General features: G+C 48.6%; 1 protein-coding gene across 1 annotated transcript in view; it reads right to left on the bottom strand.

Moving 5' to 3' along the window:
* The window catches only part of GRK5 (G protein-coupled receptor kinase 5), a 262,097-nt gene that overhangs the window by 47,891 nt on the left and 195,568 nt on the right, over positions 1-18,638 (bottom strand). The window contains exon 4 of the mRNA XM_006831403.1: positions 10,437-10,514. Within this exon, the coding sequence (XP_006831466.1) occupies positions 10,437-10,514 (78 nt within the window). The remainder of the gene's footprint in view (positions 1-10,436; positions 10,515-18,638) is intronic.

Here is an 18,638-nt window from a genome sequence, read left to right as displayed (position 1 = left end):
TCTGTTGTACGTAAGTCAGGGACCAATTCAATGGCAGCTCAATGTGCTTCTGGTAAACTGAGAGCTCAGAGGACAGGGACCCGAATCTTCAAGGTTCCAGTCTTTCCAAGCAAGTAACATAAATGGTGCCGTTTACTCTTGCTTTGCCAACCATAGTCTACCTACGAAATTGAGTATAGCATGCTTACGGAAAAATACCATGGGGAGGGGAATTCTAATACGAGGGCAAAAATGTATAATGCCTGCATCATATGAAGAAAATAGAGTGATTTGTTGTGATTTCTTTTCTCATTCTCTGTGGATATTTGCTTTTGTGCTTAAAGTTGTATTCTATTTCTTTTCATTAAAAAAAATATACTGTGCTTTCAGTGAAGGTTTTCATGGAAATTTAGGTTCCCATTCCACAATTTCTACACTAATTGTTCAGTGGCAATGGTTACATTCTTTATCACATGTGAACATTCCATTTCCAGTCTGGTTGCTCTGTTTCCAGTTATCTAGTTTCCTTGCCCCCTGACGTTCTTATCTTTCTTTTTAAAGTCATCATTGACCATCCGGTATATATTTTTTTCCTTTGAAAGTTCTTCCCAAATAATTAAAGCTTCAGCTCACTACAAAATGTAGATCTTCCACTGTCTTCTACATACAGCACTCGGTCTCAAAGGGGTTTTCTGGGGAGCACGCCCAGGAGTCCACCTCCTGTCTCTGACTCCCACCACGCTTTGGGGAAGATGGCGCTGTATCGACCAGCCCTGTCTTTCTCTTGAGAAATAGCCAAGAGGCCTGGAGTCGGGGACTCACGCAGGCTTCGTGTGGTGGGTAGCCTCGGTGGGACAAACAAGAGAAGACTCCCTCGGTGGGACAAACAAGAGAAGACTCACAAATACACTTCTTTAGTGATCAGTCCAACCGCTCCTTAATGACCTCTTGTTTCTCTTTGGTGGACACCTGAGCTAGCTGGCTATGCAGCCAGGCCATTTGGCTCTTTCTGACATGCTGATTTTAAGAATGTCACCAGAAAGAGACTTCTGGGGATGAGATAGGAGCTGTCCCTGCAGACAGAGATGGAGGTGGGCTACTTCTGTGGTCACTTAGGGTTTGGTTCAGGTTAACTCCCTTGGGTCAGCCAACAAGCCTGTGACATTTCCAGCTGGGTCCAAGCCAATTCAGCCCATCAGTCTCCCAGCTTCCTCAATGGTCCACTCAGTGCCCAGGGCCTGAGATCCATCCCAGGACCACTGTGACCAATTCACTTGGTCAATGGTAGGAGTTCAAGGTCAGCAAGGACTATGAGCTCCTAGGTGTGCTGCGGGCTCTGAGCCCCCAGGAGGGAGGGTCAGGGAGCCTTGCTCATGAACACACATGGCTTCCTGGCCAAGGCCTGGAGGAGGAATGGATTTGGCTTCCTGGCCAAGGCCTGGAGGAGGAATGGATTTGGCTTCCTGGCCAAGGCCTGGAGGAGGAATGAATTTGGCAGTGAGGGATACTCTTTCACGGGGAGGCCTGCTGTTTGCCCACAGAGAAGTCTTCTGAGAAGACCCCAGGGTACTAAAGGAATCGGTTTCTTCCTAATGCGGAGCAGGCACTGTTCTGCATCAGTTTAAGGTGGTAGGATTGCATGGGAGCATCCCAAACAAACAGCAGTGTTCTGAGCAAGCCCAACCTCTCTCTAGAGGGGGTTATTGGCCCTGCAGGAAGGGGACCTGCTGACCTGGCCCCCTGGTCCCAAGGGTTCGCATTCCCTAGGTCAGCAAAGTGGAGAAAGAGCCCTTAAGAAATAACCACAACTCATCATGAAGAGAAAAGCAAACTGGGGCTTTGAAGAGCTTGACCCTTATCTATTTCCTTTACTGCTGAAGTGGCTTCTGGGAAACCAGGATGCAGGGCTTTTAGGGTTGGGAAGAGAGAGAGGACATTTCGGGCAAAATCTATCTAGGGCCCCAAAAGCTGGCCACTTAAATGAGGAAGAACTGGAAACACATAGGTGACCCTGACCCTGACCTCGACCCTTCACGTCAAAAGCAAAAGGCAATAATTAAAGAAATGCAAAGTGCTAGGTCGTGGGGTGAGGGGCCAGCTGCGGTGGGAATGACACACTGCTGGCACCAGCAGCTGTGTGAGCTGGGGTGGAACGTTTGAGCCCAGGTCCCTGGGTGGCGCAAATGGTTGGCATTGCCTTCTAATCAAACCGAACCAGTGGCACTGCTGAAGAAAGTCCTGGTAACCTGCTTCCATGAAGATTACAGCCAAGCAAACCCTGTGGGGCAGTTCTGCTCTTGATGGCAGTGGGTTTGGTTTTTGGTTTGGTGAAGCCAGTCCTCAGCTTGGCTCAGAATGGGTGCAGGTAACTCACTACATGGCCCATGGTCTGAAGAGGGTCAGGGGAGTGCCCTTCATTCTTTGTGTGTGGAAGGAGTAAATTTTCTGCCTCCTGGGATATCCACCAGCTACCCACGTCATGGTTTGCAAACCAGCGTCAGTGTGAAATCCTATTTCAAACAGTTCGGTTTCTGAGAGTTTTTCATTCCAACGATTTCATTTTGAGGGGCTAGGAATTCCACCGAAAGCCCTGTGAGTGATGATCATGGATGAGCAGGGCCTTTCAAGTTGCACAGGGACCCCCAAAACATGTCGCTGCCTTCCGCCCCGGCTCAGAGATGGGGCAGGAGACCTTCCATCCATCCTCAGCTGCTCTAAAGGGAGGCGTTCTAGGCAGGAAATGCTATAAACACACACGAACTGGGCTAGAGGCAGAGCCTCTAGCATGAAAGAAACATTCCAGTTTTTTGACCTAGCAGGTCATAAGAAAGGAAAGGGGCACAGACAGTGGCCCCCTGCAGCATGCTGGGAGGAGCCTGGGCTGCTAGACTCCTCAAGAACCTCAGGAGGGCCAAGAAGAATGTAGGCTGTGAGCAAAGAGGAATTTGTTTTCCAGGAATGGTTGAGAAGCAAAAACCAGGCCTACTTGATGGGCAATAAGGCAGAAGGTAGGAGAATTGATGCATTTGAGTCATGGTGTTGGAGAAGAATATTAAAGATACCATGGACTATAAGAACAAACAAGTCTGTGTTGGAAGTAGTACAACCAGAGTGCTCCCTTGGAAGCCAAGATGGCTAGACTTCGTCTCTCATACTTGGGATATTTTATCAGGAAGGATCAGTCCCTGGTGAAGGATATCATGCTTGGTAAAGTGGAGGGTCATTGAAACAGAGGAAGGCCCCCAATGAGATGGATTGGCACAGTGGCAGCAACAATGGACTCAAGCTTAGTAACTGTTAGCATGGTGCAGGCATGGGCAGTGTTTCATTCCATTGTGCACCTAACAACAATAACAACTTGATGGACAGTAACAGGGTCATGAAAAGGAATGGATTGTGAAGAAGAAACATGCTAATGAGGCCGGGAAAGGGGGAAGCCAAAGCCAAGGTATGGAGCAGTAGCCGAACAGGTCAGATGGGACCTAGCCCCATTTCCCTTTCAGTTGTCAGCCCACCTCCCCTTCCAGACTTGCTTATTCTCCTACCTTTGGCTACACCTGGGAGACTGCCTCAGGGAACATGTCTTGGGCTCACTTTTGAAAGGACAACGCAGATAGTTCAGTTTTTGTTTTGCTTTTTAAAATTCTCCTGCAATGCTCCCAACATCAAGGAGAAAGCCTCAGTTTGGCGCTACTATATTTTGACCACTCACTAATCTTCCTTAAAGGAGCCCTGGTGGTGCTGCGGGTTAAGCACTCCGCTGCTGAGCCACGAGCCCCTCTGCATGAGAGAGACAAAGCTGTCTGCTCTCATAAGGATTCAGCCTTGGACACTTTGCCCTACAGGGTGGCTCTGAATATGAGTACACTTACTGGTATGGGTTGAATCAACCTTGAAAATAAGGAGAAAGGAGGTTTAGGCTTTCAGCCTCAGGCAGGCAACAGAATATCTAGCTGGGATTTAAAACCAATTTTTCTGGTTTAACTTTGTGAAAGTACCACAGCACTGGTTTTCCAGACAAGCTCCTGACCCAAGGTTTATTTTCATTTAAAAGGTGAGTTGCTTTAAAGAAAAGCACGGTCATGAGAATACTCTGCAATTAGAGCAGATACTGCCCAGGTCCTCGAGGATGGCGGATGACCATCCAGGCACCATTTTTATCAGCCTCATTTTCAGATGGGAAAACTGAGGCTCCAAGGTCCCACAGCAGAGAAGTGGCCAAACAGGGGTTCCATGCAGCCCGGAGGACAAGGGTGAAATTGGCTGATTGCTCCTTTATCTGAGCATCTGTGTGTCCCTTGCTGAGAGAAGGGTCAGGTTTCCCAGCCTCCAGATGAAGGTGCCCATGAGGAGATGCCAAGAGTCAGTGGCGAGAGAAAGCGGAAACTCGAAATAATTATTATTTCCTTCCATTCAGGCTCTTTACTTTTGAAAAGGTGGATGTTTTTTTTTTCCCCTGGAGAGCCAAACAAACACTAGGAATAGATTTCTTTTGTGCAGAAACTCCTGCTGATGGCTGATTTCCCCTTTCACAAGAACAAACTTCCCTACACTCCATTATCATTGTTGATAGAAACAAAGAGGTAGCTCCATGGCGTCTGCGGGGTGGGTGTGCGGGGGGAGGGGGGGGCTCAGTAGACAGTATCTGAAGCAGATACATAGGCAAGAAATGCAGCCAGATACTGCCTGTGCTGGAGGAAGACCAGGAAGACCACCCTCCCTATCCACCGCACACCGGGACACTCAGGAGGACCCTCCCACTTGATAGATGAGGGTCCCCAGGTACGCCTGGAGGTGAACAATGTCTAACCATTCTCAGGTGTACCTGCTCCACACCTTGCTGCTTTTCTCCTCAGTTCCAGCAGCCTTCAACCCAATACAAAGCCCACCGCTGCTGGGTGTCCTCCAACAGGCCCTCCCAAAGCCATGCTGGGCAGGTTAGGTGGCTTTGGAGCAGGTATAAGAAGTGGGTGTCGTCTGTTGGGATGGAGGATTTAAGAGGGAACAAGACTTTGGCTCCAGGCCTGGGCTTCTACTTTGAGCAGGAACTTTCCAGCCAGATGCCCAGCAAATAGGCCTTGTCTGGCTCCCTGGGCTTCAACCACAGGCCCCAGGCAGAGCCGCGGGGCAGGAAGGTTTGGGGCCCAGAAAGGAAGCAAACAGGTTCCCCTCATTGCTCATTCTAACAAGCGTATGGACTGAGAGCCATGCTTCCAGCAACACCGTTGTCTCTGTCCCCGCGAGAAACTACCACAGCAACGACCCTCACCCTGTGTTCTCTGTCTTTCCGGAGTCACCTGCACCTAGCCAGAGACTCAAGAAAAAACCCATGGACTCACTGGGGTTCCTCTAGGCTTCTCTCCCCACACTCCAAACGGGGCCATCAGGCACAAACATCCTCCTCTCAGCATTTCTCATGCCCCTGCTCCTCCCCATTCTCACAAGAGATGAGGAGATTTTTATGACAGGACCTCAGCCATGGGGAGAGATTGTGTGGAGCCCCAGGCCTTTGGTGGGGACACAGGAAATGAGAAAGGTGGAGGAGGAGGAAGCTGAGCTGTCCAGGTGAATGGGCACCCAGGGAGCAGCCCAAACCACGGCAGTGCAGGGTGTGGGCGTTGTAAAGGCAGGAGCAGCGGTGAGAATGAGAACGAACGGGACAGTCACAGGGCCTAACAGTGTCCGGTGTGGTGTCCGAGCAGAAGCATCTGCTCCTACAGGATGCAAAATCTCAACAAAAAAAGGTGTGTGTAGGGGTGGGGGTGGTGGTGGGAAGGGGTAGGGGGTAGGGGAGGAGTTGCCATTAAATAAGTTTGGAAAATGTGTCCTTGTCAGTAAGCCTGGTTTCTCTATGCCAGGATTCCATTACACCTTTAATGTGCGCATGTGCCTGGGGAGAAGATCTGACCAGGAGGCCAGGTGGGCATCATGGCCCTGACTTCAGGGACTTGCCTTACACAGAGCTGCTAATGATCCATGTCCTGTGGTCCCCTTGGTACAGTGCTGACAGGGGAGGCTCATGGGACCTGAGTTGGGAGCCACAGTCCCTGGCACCCTTGGTCCTGAGGCATCAAGTCAGCTGAGAAGTAAACTAGGCTTCTGAGGGAGCTCCCCAGAGAAGTGGGGAGAAGGCAGTGCAAAACCCAAGGCAGGAAAACAGCCCTCCTCTTGTCCCCTCTGCCCTCCCCGCCCCCCAGCCTCAGGGCCATAACATATGGTGTGGCTTAAATTTTTAAAAATCAAGGAGTACTTAAGGAAAAAATGTTGGCAGGCTCTGAGGCACTTGTAAAACCGTCTGGGTTGAGGGAGTCTGGGCCGCAGCCCTTCAGGACACTGAGGCTAGGAGGCAAGGAGGCCCCAAATCAGGGGCTGGGGAGGAGGCTCTGGTAGAGGTTGGGGTGGGGGGAGGGGAAGCAGACAGCACCTGCTCCTGACTGCCCCTTAGAAGGACCCAAAGGGCCTCTACTGGCTGGTAAGGCCACGGAAGGGGCGAAGCACCCTCAAGTGCAGACCCCCAGGGCAGGGTGGAGGGGGAGGGGGAGGCGAGGTGGGGAGGGGATCATCCTTAGTGCAGACCCCTAGCCAGGGCAGATGGGGAGGGGGAGGAGTGGAGAGGAAAGCCTCCATGGGAAGAGCCAGGGCTCCAGTACTACCCAGACCTGGTTTCCCACAAAAGGGATACACAAGCTGTAAGGCCTGGTTCCTGTGGATGTGGCCACATCTGGGAAGTGGGTCTTTGCAAATGTAACTAGTTATGTTGACCTGTGTTCTAGGGGAGTTGGGTGGGTCCTAATCTAATATGTTGTTGTTGTTGTTAAGTGCTTTTGAGTCAGTTCCTACTCATAGTAACCCTATATAGGGTTTCCAAAGAGTGGCTGGTAAGTTTGAACAGCCGACCTTGTGGTTGAATGCCTACCCTACAGTGCCACACTAGGACTCTAATTCAATATGGCAGGTGTCTTTCTAAAAAGAGATAGAGAGACACAGATAGAAGACGGTTGGAGTGAGGGAACATCTGGGACCACCAGAGCCTGGAAGAGACATAGAAGGATCTCTCCCAAGAACCTTCAGAGAGAACATGGCCCTGCTGATACCCTGCATTTGGCTTTCTGGGCTCCAGACTGTGAGACAATGAATGTCTGTTGTTTTAAGGCCCCCACTTTGTGGGACTTTTAATGGTAGTTGTAGGAAACAAATCCAGGTGGGTTCCATCCTGGTTCTGCCATTGACTAGCTGTGGACCCTGGACAGTGACACACCTCCTGGTGACCCTTGTCATCTGCAGAATGGAGTCTGTGGACTCTACAGGTGACAGCAGAAGTGAATGAGACAATATCACACAGAGTCATTGTCTTGGGACAGATGGTTGGCTGCACTGGGCAAAGGTGGCTAAAGGCCTTTGCAGTGGCAACTGTGATCCAGCTCTTTGGGCCTCACAGCCCGTCTGTGAACAGTCACATCCCATTCATGGGTACCGGTTCTGGTGTGGCGCTGTGGGTTAATGCACTGGACTGTAAAGTTAGTTTGAATTGCAATGCTGCCGGTTCAAGCTCACCAGCTGCTCCTTGGAAACCCTATACAGGGTCACTATGGATTGGAACCGACTTCACAGCACTTGACAACAAACCATTGTAGGAGGTCCATCAACGAGCTATTATTGTCCCATCTCCCCTGATACTGAACACCACTTATCTGTCAGTGAGCTGACTGTGGCGGCTTGTGTGTTGCTGTGATGCAGGAAGCTATACCACCGGTATTTCACATACCAGCAAGGTCATCCTTGGGGGACAGCTTTCAGCAGTGCTTCTAGACTAAGACAGACCAGGAAGAAGGACCTGAAAAAACTGGCCAGTGAAAACTTTTTAACTAGCAGCGGAACAATGTTTGCTAGAATCCCAGAAGATGAGGCCCTCAGGTTAGAAGGCACTCAAAATACGACTTTGGAAGAGCTGCTTCCTGCAAGTAGACTCGAACTTAAGGATGTGAATGGAGAACAGCTTTCGGACCTTCATTTGCTGATGTGACACAATCAAAATGAAAAGAAATAGCTGCAAATGTCCATTAATAATCAGAAAATGAAACGTATAAAGTTATGAGTCAAGGAAAAATCGGGAAGTTGTAAAAAATGAAGTGGAACGTTTAAGGATTGATATCTTAGTGAGTTGAAATGCACCGGTATTGACCATTTTGAATCAAGCATATAGTCTACTATACCAAGAGTGACTAAGTGAAGAATGACAACTTCACATTCATCGCCAAAAAGAACATTTCAAGATCTCTCCCGGAATAGAAGGATATCAGTGATAGGATAATATCTATTCTCCTACAAGGAAGACTAACTACTACGACTATTACTCAAATTTATGTACCAACTCCTGAAGCCAAAGATGAGGAAATTGAAGATGTTTACTGACTTCTGCAATTGATCAAATGTACAATCAAGATGCATCGGTAATTACTAGTGATTGGAATTGACAGATGGAAACAAAGAAGGATCAGCAGTTGGAAAATTAGGGCTTAGTGACAGAAACAACCTCCTAGATTGTATGATGGAATTGTATGATCAATGACATCTTTATTGCAAATACCTTTTTTCAACAACATAAATGGCAACTATACATGTGGACCTCACTGAATAGAATATGCAGAAACCAAATCATCTATATCTTTGGGAAGAGATGATGGAGATACTCAATATCATCAGTCAGAACAAGGCCAGGGGCCGAGTGTGGAACAGACCACCAGTTGCTCATATGCAAATTCAAGTAGAAACTGAAGAAAATTAAAACAAGTCCCTGAAAGCCAAAGTATGAATTCAAAGTCCATCTTAAGAATAAGTCTGATGTACTGAAGACTGAAGACCAAAGGAGTTATGGGATAACACCAGAAACATAATACATAAAGAAAGCAGTCATGAAAAAGACAGAAAAGAAAGAAAAAAACAAAGTGGATGTCAGAAGAGACTCTGAAACTTGCTAGTGAACACAAAGGTAGCTCAAACTTATGGGAGAAAGGATGAGATAAAGGCTGAACAGAAGATTTCTACAGGTGGCTCAGAAAGACAAAATATACAGTGAAACTTGCAAGCACCTGGAGGTAGAAAACCAACAGGGAAGAACACGCTCAGCATTTCTCAAGCCGAAAGAACTGGAAAAAAAATTCAAGCCTTGAGATGGAATATTTAAGGATTCTATCCTGGGGTACTGACGTAAGATCATCACTGGACTGCTAAACCACAAGGTTAGTGGTTCAAACCCATCTGTCAGTTGCTCCTTGGAAACCTTATATGGGGTCACTGCAAGTCAGAACTGACTCGATGGCACTTAACAACAACAATCTATTGAATGACGCAGGAAGTACCAAAAGAAGATGGAAGGAATACAGAGTCACTGTATCCATAGTAACTGGTCAGCATCTATCCATTTCATGAGATGGCATGTGATTAAGAACAGATGTTATTGGAGGAAGAAGTCTAAGGGGCTCTGAAGACCCTGGGGAAAACCAAAGCTTCAGGCATTGACGGCATACCAGGTGAGATGCTTCCACAAACGGGCGCAATGTGGAAGTGTTCGCTCGTCTATGCCAAGAAATTTGGAAGAAAGCTACCTCGTCAAGTAACTGGAAGATATCCATATTTGTGCCCACTCCAAAGAAAGATCCAACAGGATGCGGAAATGCCATTAATATCACATGAAAGTAAAATTTGTGTTTTGTTGTATTTAGGGTCACTATGAACCGGAACCTAACAACAACAATAGCAACATTCTGGAACTGTAATATTTAGGTGGTACCTCCTCTGAACTTGGGTGTGCCTGTTAATGTCCAGGAGACCTTCCTACATCAAATGGGGCCAGGAGATAAAAACACACCCTCCTGCAGCCTCATCAGTATGTCACTGGCTGTGACAGGGACCACCTTAGGTGAGCAGGGACCTCCTTAGACACATCTCTCTGACCACTTTCCAGACTTCACAGGCACCAACTAGGCCTGTGTCTGGAGCAAAGCAAGGCAGGATGCCCAATGATTGCCCACACATGGAGGGAGCAGCCACGTTTACCTCAGGCCACATATGACTCCGAGTGAAGTGGCGCAGTTCATCGTCTGGAGGTGTTTTATGAACAATAACTCTATACTTCTGAACATGTTTGAAGTTCTTGTAAGGAGAGTGGTTAGTATGATGAGTGGAAAGCATGGAAAAACAAGGTCTGTACAGTGACCAAGTGACCCTTCAGTAGGAGCAGGCAGTAGTGACAGAAGGAGCCAGCTCTGGGCATGAGGCTGGGCTCGCCCTCCACGAAATGCCAGCAGCGGCTGCTGATGGACAGTGTTGAGAAGCACCCAACGGGCCCAGAATGGAGAGAAACGGTGACGACCTCTGTGTGGTCCCGATGGATCTGGAGCCCCCACTCCTGGGGAAAGCTCCCACCCTTCCTGCTGTTGGCTGGGGAGGCCTCTTACCTTTGGGGTGAGGTACTTGGTCATAATTTCCTTCCCTTTCTCGCCCAGTTTTTCATCTGGAGTAACTTCATATTCTGCCTAAAATGGAAGGAAAAAAGAATAATAATACATTTTGCTATAAACTTCTCATGGGCACACATCTGAGAGCCAAGAGGCCCCTGGGTCCTCTCCTTTGACAAGGCAGGACACAAAGGTCCACAGAAGGATGAGGGCGTGACCAAGACGTCCTGACATCCCAGCTACCACTGTGCTGCCGTGACTGTGCAGGCCCACTCGTTCCACATGGCTGCATGTGGAAACCAGGAACAAGTCCTGATGTTGGGCCTTTACCACCACACCACCGTCAGACCCTCCGGGGACGAGGCCGGGCCTTCACCCAGACTTCACCGTCAGACCCTCCGGGGACGAGGCCGGGCCTTCACCCAGACTTCACCGTCAGACCCTTTGGGGAAGAGGCTGGGTATCTGGGCAGCTGGGATGGAGAAACACTAACTTGGATGAACCAAAGAAAACTGGGAACTAACAGGCCATCAAGGACATGGTGGCTGTGGGTGTTGGGGGGGAGAGGAGGAGACACATGCTTCAGAGCTCTTGAACCTTACAAGCTGCGTGACTTCAGACAATCTCCCTTGATTCTTATGGTCTGAACTGTGTCCCCTAAAAAGTGATCTTGAAACCCTAACTCCTGTATCTAAGAATATACCCTGTTTGAAAATTAGGTTTTATGTCAATGAGGTCATTCCCAAGTAGGGTTCTAAACCTAGTCCCTTTGGAGTGGCATTTTATAATAACAGGCATAGAGACACACGCACAAGGGGAGGCCATATGAAGCTACATCTACAAACAGCTAAGGAGTGGCACGAAACGCCCGGGGCTACAGATGCTGAGAAAAAAACCCATCTCCCCAGAGTCAACACAGAGCCTGGCCCTGTGGCGCCTGGATTTGGACTCAAGCCCCACAATTCTGAGACAATAAATCCTTGTGGGTAAAGCCCCCACTGGTGGTATTTTCTACCCTGGTAGCACTAGGTAGCTAAAGACCACCTTTCTATAAAGCACACATTCAGACACACAGTGATACCACCCTGAGCCCAGAGCCTGACACTTCATTTACTCACTACACAGGGGCTGAGTCATCATTGTGGCCAAGCGCTGCAGCGTATAAAGTGAAGATACAGAGACTTTTTAAAGGTGATCTTAGCTGAGATTCAAGAGCCCAGGTAGTGATGTGGGACGGCAGCGTTGCCATGGTTCCCCTCCATGGATGAAGATCAGGAAGTTCAGAGGAGCTGAATGGCTTGACAGGGGTCTTTCAGTTAGAGGTGGCAGGACTGGGACTTGAACCTCCAAACCCACAACGTTTTCCCAACAGCCTCAAGGAATTTATGATGCAGGAGGTGTTAGCCAGACCAGTGGAACCTGAGCCCTAAGGAAATGAGGGCTGAAAACCTGTTTTTTATGCCCCTTGCCCCACATCTGACACTCCCGCAGAGTGGATAAAAAGGGCGTAAGTTAACGAGAAGCTCGGGTAAACTTGACATTCTCCTTGGTCAAAGGAATTAACGGCAAATTATTTATAACCATGTAAAACTCTACCACCCAAGGATTTGTCAGCCTCAGCCCCATAGTACAGCTTTTAAAAAGAGACTGAGGAAAAGATGTCAGCACAGGTCGATTGAAGCTCCTTCACCAGGTCTTTCACTGGGGACTAAGGCGCCTGACTGTCCTCACCTGGTTCGAGATAACCTCACATCTCAGGGTCTGGAGTGCCATTTCTCCCCGGTCCAGCCCAGGAGACCCTGCTGGGAAAGGGCAAAGCCAGGGAGCAATGGACGTCCATGACGGAGCTGGGTTTGTCTCCACCCACAGTGAGCGAGCTTCCTTCAGTTACAGCTTTTCTTCAATGCAATGGAGTGTCCAGATACAAGATACAAAGACTTTCTCTACGGAAAGAAAATGAATTCCACCACCGTTTGGGATTAGAGGGCTCTGGGAAGGTGGTTCTGGAAGGAGGTCAGCCTTCTCAATAACAGAGATTGGCACTTAGGCTCAGAGAAGTGATGGGCTGACCCAAGGCCATCCCGTCAGAGCCCCTCTCTGAGAAGGCCATTTGCTCCACACCCGAGGGAGAACCTGTGGGAGTGGTGGTTTCTTCCTTCTTCTTGACATTTCCCTGCTACCTTCTCCCTCTGTTCCCCAGCAATCCATGAAATGGACACAAACACGACATGTGTGTATGCACGCCCACACACACCTGTATAGGTCAACCCTAAGAGGTAGGTAATATTATCTATTTACAGATGAAGAAACTAAAGGCTCTGAGCAGCCAAAACTCTGGTTCAAATATGATAGAGCTAATCGTTTAGGTCAGTGGTTCGAAACTACCAGCCGCTCCGTGGGAGAAAGATGAGGCTTTCTACTCCCGTAAAGATTTACACCCTCGGAAACCCTGTACAGGGTCGCTATGGGTCAGAACAGACTCGACGGCACTTAACAACAACAACAACAATCGTTGGTAATGGAGCCCTGGGGTGGAGCTGTGGGTTAATACACCGGACTGCACAGTCGGTTTGAACTGCCAGCTCGGTGGTTCAAGCTCACTAACTGCTCCTTAGAAACCCTATACAGGGTTGCTATGGATCGGAACAGACTCGACGGCACTTAACAACAACAACAATCATTGTCGAGTCAGGAATTGCACGTTCTAGGGCAAAACTGACCGCCTTGTTCTCGGGTAAGGAAAGAAAGTACTTGTGTCCTGAGGTCCCCAGACACCCTACCTGATGGTCTTGGAATTTACCCAGACTGCTTTGCAGGGCCCAGGCATTGGGCAAATGGTCGACCACCATTTGGGGTAACTCAGTCCCATTCAGAACACTGGATTTACACTGTCTCAAAATATACCTGTGAAGGCAGCTCTATTTAACCAAACGGAGGCCAGAGGCTCACTAATCAGCCTCAATAACCAGCTGAAAATATTATTGCTCTGGGTATGAAAACCCATGTTTAAAAAAATAGTAATAACATCGCTTTCAGGCCAGCTGCTTCTAAGCAGAGGTTCGGCAGTGTGGATTGCAGCCACAGTTTCACAGGGAGGCAGGCAGGAGCACGCGGGGACAGCACCACCAGCCCAGGATCAAAAGGCCTTTCTCTGCGAGTCCACTGCAGGTCAGGACCACTTGGGAGGCAGAAATCCAGCAGGAAGCTTCTAGCTTGAGTTTCTACCCTGATTCAATCACCCTGGAGTGACAAGCCGGGTCTCTAAGTGATCCCAACCAAGGGCTGAGGCTGGGGCACATGGGGGCACAAGAAAGGCCAGCATGGTGGCCCAACTAAAGGCCCAACTAAAGGCAGATTCGATGGCACGAGGCCGGTGAGTGCCCCAGAAGTCACTGCCCAGGAATGCCCTACCCAGGTAATAGGCAGAAGCTTCAGAAACCAGCCGGGGCCAGTAAACTAAAGCAGCAAATAAGAGGTTGTGCTAACAGCCTAGAGTTCTACATCAGATTTGACTTGGGCAATAGGAGCAAGATCCCCCTCCCCTGCCACACACACACACACACACACACACACACTGCCATCAGAGTCAATTTTAATTATAGCAACCGAATAGGACAGAGTAGAACTGCCCCTTTGGGGTTCTGAGACTAAATTTTCAGGGGAGTGGATAGCCTCATCTTTCTTCCGTGAAGCAGCTGGTGGGTTTGAACTGCTGACCTTGTGGTTAGCTGTCCAATGCTTAACCCACTCTGCCACCAGAGCTCCAGGACAGCAATACAAGGACCTCAATGGAAAGAGAGAGAAATCATGCTAGGAAGTTGGAGGTGGGCTTTGTCCTTCATCCCCTACCCCCCAACAGAGGGGACACACAGATTCCTCTCGTCTTGCTCATCTGAAAACTTTCCCTGGCCCTAACATCGGGGGCTCCAATGAGCACCTCTGCTAGTTCACTTAAAGGGTACTTCTCTTCCCCACATGCATCCTAAGTACCGACCAGCGAAGCCTTGTTGAACTCATCTTCTCTTTGTCCTAAGACGGATGGTCTTTGGGAGGCAGATGTTGTCTTAACAGGAAGCTTCAGGAAGATTGAATTATTCAGAGACCTGTGCCCGTGAAAGAGGATAAATATTTGGGTGCAGCCTGCTTTATAAACCCAGTGTTTCACGCTCTTGGTCCGCTCCAGCAGCAGCCTCCATATTCTCAGAAAATGCCCAAGGAAATATGTGCTGTTTAAGGAGCTCTGGTAGCGTAGTGGTTACGAATCGGGCTGCGAACCTTAAGGTCAGCGGTTTGAAACTACCAGTCGCTCCGCGGGAGAAAGATGAGGCTTTCTACTCCCGTAAAGATTTACACCCTCAGAAACCCTGTACAGGGTCGCTATGGGTCGGACCCGACTCGATGGCACTTAACAACAACAACAACAAAGTAGCTCTGGTAGCGTAGTGGTTACGAATCGGGCTGTGAACCACAAGGTCACCGGTTCGAAACTACCAGCTGTTCCGCAGGAGAAAGATGAGGCATTCTGCTCCTGTAAAGATTTACAGCCTCGGAAACCCTGTACAGGGTTGTTATGAGTTGGAACCGACTCCATGGCACTTAACAACAACAACAACAACAATTCAGACATGGTCTCTGCAGTGCAAGTTAGGAAGACTGCAAGCTGGTTCAGGGATCCTGCCACATTTCGGAGTGGCTGGCACTGGTTTAAACAACTGAGAGGCTGAGATGGGTTCCTCGTGGCCTTTGAGGAATGTTAGATGTCACCTCTTTCTCCCTGGCGACCTTCTTCTTGCCCTGATAGGAAGCTGAAGTCAGAGGTGCTGTGAGGCCACCTCCAGCTTCTGTAATTATCGGTGTGGTCAGCTTTTCCAGAGTCCCTGAGCAGGGATGAATGACGTGGCCAGTTGGCAGTGTGGCTCACCGCTGCCCTTTCTGGAGAAACACCCAGTCCACCCACACTGACCTCATGTGCTGGGGAGTCTCCATTTGTGCCCCCACCCCCACCTTCAGAAGCCGTTCTCCACTGCGCTGTGTGGCAGGAGGGGATGGGAGCATGGTAGCTATGCCTGGCTGCTTTTCTCCTAGATAGCAGGGGTCCTTAGCCCCTTTGTGGAAGGCCAGAGAGCTCCCACTGCTTCCTGTACCCCTCCATTCTCTTGTCCCTGCAGGCCTAGGACTGGTAAGGACACCCCCTATGACCACCCTCGAGGTCTGCACTCTCTGTTACTGGTTTCCTTGTTACTGTGTGCTGTTGAGTCTGTTCGGAGTCCTATCAAATCTGTATAGAGTTTCTGAGGCTGTAAATCTTTACAGGAGCAGAAAGCCTCATCTTTCTCCCACAGAGTGGCTGGTGGCTTTGAACTGCTGACCTTACAGTTGGCAGCCCAACATGTAAACTACTACACCACCAACACTCCCTTGTTAGTACTGTGAAGTTAACTCCCAACTCATGGTGACCACATGACCAGTGGGATTCATAGGGTTTTCACAGGCTGATTTTTCAGAAGCAGAATGCCAGGGCTTTCTTCCTAGTCTGTCTTAGTCTAGAAGTCTGAAAGCTCTGATGAAACCTGTTTGGCATCTGTGGTGGTTGTTAGGTATCAACCTGGGGAGGTTTGGCAGACACTGGATTACAGGCTCTTCCATAATGTTGCTGTTTTTGTGGTTATGTGCCGTGAAGTCGGTTCCGACTCATAGTGACCCTGTACAGGGTTTCCAGGGCTTTAAATCTTTACGGGAGCAGAATGCCTTGTCTTTCTCCCACGGAACAGCTGGTAGTTTCGAACTGCTGACTTTGCGGTTCACAGCCCGATTCATAACCACTACGCTACCAGAGTAACACTCATATAATGTAATCATTTTCCATTTTGTGATCTAATGTGAGCAGCTAGTCAGCTGAAAGGGGAGTTTCCTTGAGGGCGTGGCCTTGGAGGGAATATTGTCTTGGGGGCGTGGCCTTAGATATCATCCTGGGGGCGTGGCTGCTCTGGCAAACCTAGTGCTTTCTCTCCACTGCTCTCTTCTTGTCACTGGACCACCAGTTCTTGGGATGGAGCCTGCAGATGTCTCCAGCCTGCTGCCTGACCTGCAGATCTTGGATTCGTCAGCTCCCTGAAAACCTGTGAGCCAACTGGGGTCTCATGGATTTAGAATTTGTCAGTCCCCACAATCGGTGAGCCATCTCCTTGAAGTAAATCTCTCTACTGAAGTGTTTATCTCACTGCTTTGCTCCCCTAGCAAACCCGACGAAGACAAGGTGGTCGCTCAGGAGGGCCTGGTCCTACGAGGCTGTCTGCCACTTTGTAAGTAGTTGTATTATTAAACTCTCTGTAAGTCACGCATTGGGTAGGCGACCCATTTCCTGCCAGAACTGTAACTAGCACTTGCAATGTCCTTCAGATGGGTGGGCACTGAACTAGCTTTCTTTCTGATGCCCAGAAACTGTAGAAATACTGCATGGAGGGGCATCTTCCAGGGCTCCATGTTTAGCAGGTGGACCGATTGCCCTCTGGCTCCTTTGAGGAGCTCTCTCAGACCTGGCTCCAGGAAAGAATTAATTGGTGAGCCACCTAACAGCAGCAGAGAGAACAGGACCAGAGAAGGAAAGAGGTGCACACCCCTGTTCACGTTGGGTACAGACAGAGTTGTAGAAGTGATCCCAAGATGGACTCCAAATCCATCTTGGAAACCCACCCCACCTAGAGACAGGCTAGACTAGACCTCAGGTGGAGACGATGAACTCACCGGCAGCGTCAGAGAATGAACCCTAAGGCAGAAGGCTGAGCTGACTGCTTCCTGTTCTGCCCCATCTTTCTCCTCTCCTCCCCTCCAGCCCCTGCTCTGTCCCCACCCCCGCCTAGGCCACCATTCAGGGGTCTTAGACTTTGCATGCCACTTTTTTGGTTCTAAGTGAAAACAATCCCAGACTAACTTAGATCAGTCAAAATGGTCATCTCTTGGCTCTCGGAATCCAAGGAGGAGGTGGACAACAGAATCGTGGGGAGAATGGAAATGCACAGGACAAGGGATTTGAGAATTTCTGGACCCCACTCTCATCTCTGTGAGTAGTATGTATGTACATGTTCATGTTTGTTTCCTTTCACACTGCTCACTGGCTTGCTGCAGTGGTGGGAAACATAGCAGTGAACACTCCTGGGTTTTTCATTTTAAGTCTACTCTACCAGAGAAGGACTTCTCCTCAGGCCTACAACCCAGAGAAAGGAGCCAATTATAGTCTGGGGTCACAGACTCATCACTGCTTCAATCAGCTGTAATTTGCAGGAGTCATCATTAAGAATGTGACAACTTCTTGGATGGTCATGTTTTCTGGGAGTCAGTCAGGATGGGCATCCAAACACACCCAGTGAATTTTAGAAGTGGCACTTTTTCAAGATGAACCTGCTCTAATGTCTGACGTCACCAACTGTCATGAGGGTCTCTATGAACATCTGATGAACAGCCATGCCCTTCTCTCTACCTCTGGGTGATCAAGCAGTGAGTGACCGACAAAGACAAATCTTAGAAGATATTTATAGCTGTAAATATCCATTATTAATTGGAACATGGAATGTACAAATTACAAATTTAGGAAAACTGGACATGATCAAAAATGAAATGGAACGAATAAACATCGATATCCTAGGCATTGAGCTGAAATGGATGGTATTGGCCATTTTGAATCTGACAATCACATGGTTTACTATGTCAGGAATGACAAATTGAAGAGGAATGGCATTGCATTCATCATCATAAAGAACTTTTCAACAACTGTCTTGAAATACAATGCTGTCTGTAAAAGGATAATGTCTATATGTCTACAAGGAAGACCAGTTAATACAACTATTATTCAAATTTATGCACAAACCACCAAAGCCAGTGAGGATGAGATTGAAGAATTCTACCAACTTCTTCAGTCTGAAATTGATCAGACATGCAATCAAGATTACTGATAATTACTGGAGAGTGGAAATAAAAAGGAAGGATCAGTAATTGGAAAATATGGCCTTGGTGATAGAAACGATACTGGAGATCACATGATAGAATTTTGCAAGACTGATGACTTCTTGATTACAAATACCTTTTTAAAACAACACAGACGATTAAACACATGGACCTCACCAGATGGAATACACAGAAATCAAATTGACTACATCTGTGGAAAGAGATGGTAGAAAAGCTCCATATCATCAGTCAAAACAAGGC

This window comes from Chrysochloris asiatica, unplaced genomic scaffold, assembly GCF_000296735.1.
Source record: "Chrysochloris asiatica unplaced genomic scaffold, ChrAsi1.0 scaffold00003, whole genome shotgun sequence".
Classification (NCBI taxonomy): Eukaryota; Metazoa; Chordata; class Mammalia; order Afrosoricida; family Chrysochloridae; genus Chrysochloris; species Chrysochloris asiatica.
Note: the sequence above shows the minus strand (reverse complement) of the source record. Positions and strands in the feature narration are given on the sequence as shown.